Source organism: Atta colombica, unplaced genomic scaffold (genome assembly GCF_001594045.1).
Source record: "Atta colombica isolate Treedump-2 unplaced genomic scaffold, Acol1.0 scaffold78, whole genome shotgun sequence".
Taxonomy (NCBI): domain Eukaryota; kingdom Metazoa; phylum Arthropoda; class Insecta; order Hymenoptera; family Formicidae; genus Atta; species Atta colombica.
Genome location: NW_017259570.1, coordinates 1132002 through 1140114, shown reverse-complemented (window position 1 = coordinate 1140114; position 8113 = coordinate 1132002). Strand labels below are relative to the sequence as shown.

The 8113-nt window shown below is 36.9% G+C and overlaps 1 protein-coding gene across 5 annotated transcripts in view; it reads right to left on the bottom strand.

Moving 5' to 3' along the window:
- Positions 1-4586: 4586 nt before the first annotated feature.
- Positions 4587-8113, bottom strand: part of LOC108692589 (axin) — a 28925-nt gene continuing 25398 nt past the window's right edge. For 3 of the 5 annotated variants that reach the window (XM_018200901.1, XM_018200902.1, XM_018200903.1), the window contains 5 exons: positions 7203-8007; positions 6681-6848; positions 5880-6535; positions 5111-5792; positions 4587-5025 (listed from right to left, as the gene is read on the bottom strand). In XM_018200901.1, the coding sequence (XP_018056390.1) occupies positions 4899-5025; positions 5111-5792; positions 5880-6535; positions 6681-6848; positions 7203-8007 (2438 nt within the window). In that variant the 3' untranslated portion in view covers positions 4587-4898. The remainder of the gene's footprint in view (positions 5026-5110; positions 5793-5879; positions 6536-6680; positions 6849-7202; positions 8008-8113) is intronic. The other 2 variants (XM_018200904.1, XM_018200905.1) reach the window with 2 other exon arrangements.

Below are 8113 nucleotides of genomic sequence, written 5' to 3'. Positions count from 1 at the left end.
TGATAAAAGTACCGACGGTTATTACATGGCGCATCGTGCGATGAAAGAATCGAGCAATACCATCAAGCTCAGAATAGTTCAATGCTTCCGCAAAAACTAACGAAGACATATCATTAAATGATTGAGGATTAGAGTCCGACCGAAACTTTTATCAAAACTCAAAACGAATACTCATTACGTTGTCAGTTTCGATTGAAACCATAGTTCTTCTTCATAAATATTAATTTTAATATGTAATTAAATATTAATTTTAATGTGTAATTATAGTTTCAATAATTAAATTGTGATATTTATGAAGAAAAAGAATATGATATATCCATCTATATGATAGACCATCTTTATAAGATTCCTATTTTTTTTAATTTTGATTTCGGTTGAAAATGACATGTATCCGAATGTTTCGGCAAAAGCTTCGGTCGGACTCTATTGAAGATATAAGGCCATCTAAGATAAATTATACACGCATTTAATCCGTACTTATAATGTGTCTTCCAACAAGCGACACAAATGACACGGTGTGATCATTACATTCATGATACAATGGATCATTACATCCTTGTTTGCCAATGTTAAACAAAGATGACATGATCACTGTGCTTGTTGAAAAGCACAAATAATTACGTTTTAATGGCAGACGTCGAAAAAATGTTCTCAGATGATTACACGAGAACGATCGATGTTACCAGAAAATATTCTAGCGGGTAAACGAAAACGTCGAAACCTTCCAATTCAATACTCTTACGTTCGATATTTCTTCAGCATTTTTGGCTATTTGCGGAAATTCGCGAATGATGAACGACACGCGTATCCTCGAGCAATGGAAATTCTGAAAAATACCTATCTTAGATAATTTGTTAACCGAGACAATAGAAGAAGTTCGAATAAAATTAGGGATGAATTAATTATGTTATTAGCTGAAAGTGGCTTCAATCAAGCGTTCAACGAACGAATCGTTGACTTGACCACTAGCGTGAATTTTTTATCGACCGCTTGTCAAAAGCTCTAAGGCTAATTCTACAATGTACTTTTTGTTTTTTGTTTCTTGCTGTTTATTTCTTGTTTTATTGACCAAAAAGACAAAAGACAAACAGCAAGAAACAGAAAACAAAGAGCACATTGTAGAATTAGCCTTAGAGTAGAATAGAATATGTTATATGATGAAGTATGTTATCTGGCCCACTCTATCAAGATACTGGAAAAGGTGGCGAAACGAAATATTCTAGCAGAAATTGCAAAAATCTTTGATCCGATGGGTTTGCTAGGTCCCATGTCTTGCTTGTTAAAAAATTAATGCAGGACGTATGGAAATGTAAATTGCAATGGAATGAGTCTGTTCCGCAGTCTCTTACTTCCTACTTCGAGTAGGATTCCCGCAGCAATTAGAAGCAGTGGGCCAAATTTCTTTTAGATTATTTGTAGAAGATTATTGTGACATTCAAATTCATGGGTTTTGTGATAGTTATATCGGTTATGACGCCTGCTTGTATGTACATGCATGACCGGGAGATGCGGAAAAATAGTCAGTTGGTGTACGCGAAATCGCGAGTAGCGTCATTAAAAACAATGACGATATTATGGCTAGAACTCTGCGGTATGTATTGTTAGCGCGAAGCGAAAGACACGTTAGGTATTACATTTGATAGTATTGCATTTGTTGAGGACGTAGCCGCATTCACTTAAAACCTACGCGAATCGAGTTGCTGAGATGCAGGAAATTATCGAATCACACGAATGGCGACATGTGAATTCGGAGGATAACCCGACTAATGCCATATTTTGGACAATTACCTCGTGTAATTCCTGCGAAATCGTATATGGTCCTCCATAATAAAGAAAGAAAGCGACTGGCCTTCTCAAATTATGCAATCAATAGAAATACTCGAGTTAAAGGCAAACACGTACATGATAACAACATTTAAGGATTTAGGAAGCGATATTAGAAAGATACTTGTGTTGAAATACAAATTTTAAAATTTTTCAATCAGCGCGATTTTCGAACGAAATTGAAAGTTTAAAAGAGGGCAAGGAGCTGCCAAGTAGGATCGCTAATTTGAATCCTTTCATAGACGAGAACAGGTTGCTTCGGATAGGCATTCAAAGGTTTCAATCGTCAGTTAACGTTTTCTCAGAAGCATCTGATTCTGCTACTAAGTAGGCATATCTTGGCAGATAACATTATCCGAGAAAGATATCTTATACTTTATAAGACACTCGAGACCCAATATCATGCAAGAGTTCAACCACATTGTATAATCTCCGGCAAAAATTCTAGTTAGTTCGTCTAGTGACGATCGGAATCAAGTGCGAAAGCTTATCCGGGTGTATTGTTTCTGTTTTAAGGCTAACTCACAAGGAGATTTCACGACGTGATATCAATCGATTTCAACGAAACTCGTTGTAGCGACAGGTATTCACGTCGAATGTTACTACTCAAGCGAGAAAATCAAAGTTGAAAATTTTAAAAATTATATAAAAAATAATTTGTGTTTTAAAGAAGAAAATATGTATTTCTAAAACAGAGAATTTGTATTTTTAAAACAGAGAGAATTTATTTTTGAAGTAGAGAATTTGTGTTTAAAACAAAATTGTAATTCTCAATGTCCTCGATGTGATAGATTTCTTAATCTAAATATGTCTGTCAACATTAACAATTAATATCTCGGTTCGCGCGGGACAGAGCGATTTCCATTTTTCTCAGATTCATTCATTTAGTGCAAAAATGCATCGAACGAAATGTGAAATGTGTTTTATTCATTAGAAGTAGCTACGAGCTCTTTGATTAAATCCATCTACTGAACTAACTTATTAGGCGCTCGAAATTTTCAATTTTGATTTTCTCACAACGCTTGAATAGTGACTATTATCCTTTTATCCAGTAACACCCGACATGAATATCTATCGCTACAACAAGTTTCGTTGAAATCGATCAGCATTACATGATGAAATCTCCTTGTCAAATTGAATATAAAATGAGTAATCTCCCTCCAATATGTGTGCAAGAGACAGCGCCGTTCGTCAGCATGGGTGTAATTTTTGCAGATCCTTTTTCATTAAAAAAAGAAAACACTGTAATCGAACAAAAATTAAAGTGTGCATGTTCATATGCATGTTGTTTCGCGTTCATTGTATTATTGCCGTCAATCGGATATCGATTCTAGTGATCTTGCGATCGTGAGGAAAACAAAAGTCGGGCACTTTCGGAAAGCAAATCCGACAAGAAAGAGAATCGATCTAGTCTTCTCGCGACGATATCGAATTAAGACCGGTATTCATAATCCGTTTTTATTTCCAAGTCTTAAGTAATATCTTAAGATGTTAATATGACCCTCTGAATTGGTTCATAACATCTTAAGACTGTACTTGAGATGTAAACGACGGAAAAATTCTAGGATAAAAATTCGGGAAATAATGGTTTTTTTTTCATTCACTTCACTTTGACAGTTTTTTACTCGGATATTTTTTTAGCATTTCGACGCTATACTATTGTTCCAGAATTTAATCGTTTGCATTTATAAATAATATACCATACCTTTACCTATTATTTGAATGATGTTTTATACTGTATTTCAATTTTAAAAGTTAAATAAATATTCCATACTTATTAATATAAATAATACTTTAATAGATTAATTAACACTATTTTTATCATATATTGTGATTGTAATTATACATATTCTAAATTTAAATTACGAGACAACATTCATCAAATCTCTAATTATCTTAAATCAATATTATATTGGGATGTTGTCTCAAAATAAATAAAATATAGAATACAAAATAATTAAAATATAGATTAGAATTATAATATGCAAAATAATATCAATGTTTATAAAGTATTAATAACATCTTTAACTTATTTAGTTTTTAAATATAAAATATCTGTCATTCAAATAATTATATTAAAATAGCTACAGGAATTTTTTTCATGAATTTTATGTAATTTGATAAAAAATATTATTTTTATTTACAACTAGTTTTTTACTCGATACTTTTTTCTGAAGTAAAAAATACTTTTTTTTACATCTCTATTTAAGACAGTCTTGAATATAAGAATCGACTATGAATACCACTCTAAGACTGAGTTCTCGATCAATGTACATCGACATTTTTTCTTTGCGATCACTGCTATGTCCAATGTAGTATTTGTAATCATCCTTATTAAAATAAATCGTTACTGCATTTTTTACTGCTTTAAACAAACAGTGAGTGTTCTCAGTATTATTAAGGAACGTAAATACAGTGCAAGAGCTAATGCTCTTGTGCTGACGTACAGACACATTATACCCGACAATTGGTAAAAGAGAAACAGTGAATAAATCAAGCGCGAATATTGAAGCGCGAAAATAAATTAGATAAAGATTTTGTTTAGCGGTGAACATAATATATTACGTTTTGGCTCCTTTTTGATACCTCTATCTTCAGATAAAGACGTCCAATATGATAAAATATTCTTCAAGAATGAATATCATTGAAGTGAGTCACATTCAAGACTTTAGCATGATCGATAATAAAGTAACACTTCTAATTAAATCTTACTGAAAAATATTTGAGCGGAAAGAAATTCAATGAAAGTTATTGCACTTATGATGTGAACAAACCTACAAAAAATTTCTTCGAGGACATTCGATCGACAGAACTTGATGTGAGGCCGTTTTTTTTTTCATGCTTTTCCGCAATGTTCACGCGCGAAACAATATTGCTCGATTCGATATTTTATCTTTTCATCGATAAAAACTACTTTTCTTAGGCAATTATGAAAAAGAGGCCGCGTGACAAGCGTTAATATGTATATATGTATAAATACCGAGCGCCGACTTAGTGGCGGATTACTTAAATAATATTTATTGCGGCACTTGGTCAGAATACGCGCTTCGTTTCGTTTTCTTTTATTCAGTCTATTACTCAAGCGCCTTAACTTGCGCCATCACTTTGCCTTCCCACAGTGGCAGGACCTCGGCATCATCCGTTATCTCCTCTTGTATAACTTTCATATCTAAATCTTCGCATTCCGTTTTGAAAAAGTATCTATAATTAAAAAAGGTAATTAAAAAAGATAATTAAAACGTACGAAATTATTTAGTTTGTCGATAAGTAACAATGTATGTATTACCGATAGCTCCCTTTCTTCGGAAGGTACTCCTTAAACTGCTTCAACGTGACGTAGTGACCAGGAATTCTGGTCCTGTAAGGGAATTGCTCGTCACAGAAACTGAACACAACAGTGGTGAAGTCGTCCTGCTTCGGTTTTCTCAAAGTAGACTGGTTAGATTGGACGTACGGTTGATACTGCGACGCGAACTCGTACGGCTGTTTCGAAACGTTGAGGTGTCGCTTGCAATTAGCGCGCATCCTGTTTTCTTCCACTTGTAGTCTTCTACGAGTCTCCTCTAACTGTATTTCCTGTGACATAGTTATTCGTAACACATTCGGCTCTTGGTAATCTAAAGAGGGAAAAGAACAGCTCCTATTCACCGTATGAGGTAGAGGCGGAGGTGGCATTCCTGGATCAGCAACGAACGGTTGAGCAGGAACTCCCATACTCCATGGTTCTCTGTTTGGCCTTTCCAAGGACTCACTACGCGAGCCGTATCTCTTACTGCCATGGCGACTACTATGCTTTAAATCAATTTTCTTGTCCATTTCTTTAAACCGAGGCATCAGACGAACTTCCTTGTTTATGGAAGGCTGCACATCGCTGACTACGCTTACTCCGCTATCTGTTAGCTCCGTCATCGATTTTTTCGTAGCTGATCGTCTCGTCATATCCGACCTTCGGAATCTCTGATCGTGACCTGCGCAAAATAACATTTTATTTTACTGATAATCACAATTCGTTCATAATGCACACGTATGCTATCATTCATCATTATTATATTTACCTTGACCATGCAGATCCTGCTTGTGAAGGAAATCACCGTAATCTGATGGCACAGATTTAGATTTGGGAAGGTGTGAGCCTAGTGAACTCATAGAGCCGGCTCCAATAAGGTCGCTTCCCTCTTGGAAGTCGTGGATATTACCGCTGTCCACCGAGAACGTGGAGTCCATATCTTTCTCTTTTCTCTGCTTGTAAGGCCGAGGATAATTGTGGGTGGGACGCCTTCTCTCAGGTGAAAGCCTGGGAGATCTTGAAGGTGTTTGATCTGACCAAACGCGAGATACGTGCTCGTCGAGAATAGCCTGATCACTATCCTCCTCCATGGACAACTTTTCCTTCAGCGCATCACCTAGAGTCTTGGAAGCTCCACAAGGTTCTACCAACGCATCGCTACCGATCGATGAATCATTTTCTTGATACAGATATTTCTCCAGTTTCTCATGGGCCTTCTGTTCTCGTTGCACGATCTCCAATTTTTGTCTGAGCTCTTCCGCGAATTGCGCCGGTGACATCTGTTTCGGAGACGTTATACGTTGGGTTCGTGGAACAACATGATGCGCCATGGATTCGCGGTTTATATTCGCGGATTCTTTAATTGCCCTACTAGATTGCTTGCTGTATTGCTTCTTGCTTCTCTGTCTGCTGCCCGTACTATCGCTGTAAGCGATAAATTCCAAATACATACAGATTAGTAATAAAGTTTGATAATGAATGATCAAAATGAAAGTTGGAAAAATCCCACTCTCTGTTTTATGTGCAAATTCAAATAATGCTGTGTAAAATTAAAAAGATAAAAACTTACATAGATCCGTCGTTGAGGGACACATTGTCCACCTCGGTACGTGCATCACTGCTCAAACTCTGAAGCTCGGAATCCTGTCTGGATACTGGGTTGTAGGAGAAATATAGTGCGTGCATTCTGGATGGTACGTGCATGTGATATGGACTAGCCCCATGTTGCAAGTAAAGGCTATAAGTGCCACGCAAAATAGCAAAACAAAAAACAACTAAATAAAATACAAATAAAAATATCAGGTTATTTATCAAACAAAAAAAAAAATTTTGCATATCCTGCATATGGACAAAAACGTTATTAAGGGAAATAATTTATTTTTAGCGATGTTAATCGCTTCAGGATTTGGTAATAATAAAATGTAAACTTAAAATATAATTCAGATTATATGCAAGTTTCATCACATCAAGCTTCAAAAGAAAAGAAGACAGCATTGTTAAGGCATTCGCAGGATTGATTTGAAGCGTACTATACAAATGACGAATTACATTTTAATCAGACTCGATAATTTCATTTCAAAAAGTGCATTACCCGGCGTACGCTTCTGGCCTCGGTCGTACATCCATCGCTCTACTCTGTTGGGTAACCATTAGCATATCTTTGGTCAATCTCAGTTCTCCGGGCGTCTCGCCGGTCGAGTGCGAATTGTGCATGTGTACACAACCGGTGCCGATGTACTCGCTGTCTTCATGCACGGTGGGCAGCAGACTCGGTCCGCAGGAAAGAGACATCTCGCGACTACCTGAACTCGAGCTCGGACAACCGCCAGAATCAAGAATCTGGTAGGACTGAATGTACTGCAGGTACACGTCAGATTGAAGAAAATTGGGATAAGTTGTCTCGTTGATCAGTCGCTCGACTTCTAATTGCACTATGTCGAACACTTTGTGATCGGCGCGACCCTCCTTAACCCGTCGATCTGCCTCTTTCATTACATCTTCTGGTATGCTTAGTTGCGACTTGAGGAAAAACCTTCGATAGATGAGCTTCACCAATTGCGAAATCTTCTCCATATCCTTCTGCTCTTTAAGGCCCTCGCAGGCAAACCAGAAATTGAGCGGATCCAAATGCCCCTCCTGACTTAGGTACCTTTTAAACAGCTCTAAACCCATCGGATCCTCTAACAAAGAGTGCAGACTTCGCGCCCACCGTGCGTAAGCAGGGGGCGAATTGCTCTCCATGGTAGTGGTTCCGCAACAACCTTCCGGTTCGAATCCCAACGGCGCCGAAACATCGCAACCACCGGAGGCTTGCGATGTCGCAAAGGAAGAGCGTCTTGGCATCAAAGCGGGACTTTGTGGACGGATCCGGCTGACATAGCTTCCAGTTTCCTCTCCTGGAATACGCAAAACTTTCGCTGTAATACATTTTAGTATCTTAATATATATTCTCCTTATAATATAAATCAAATATTTATAATTTTTAAAAAGATTTATCTCTAA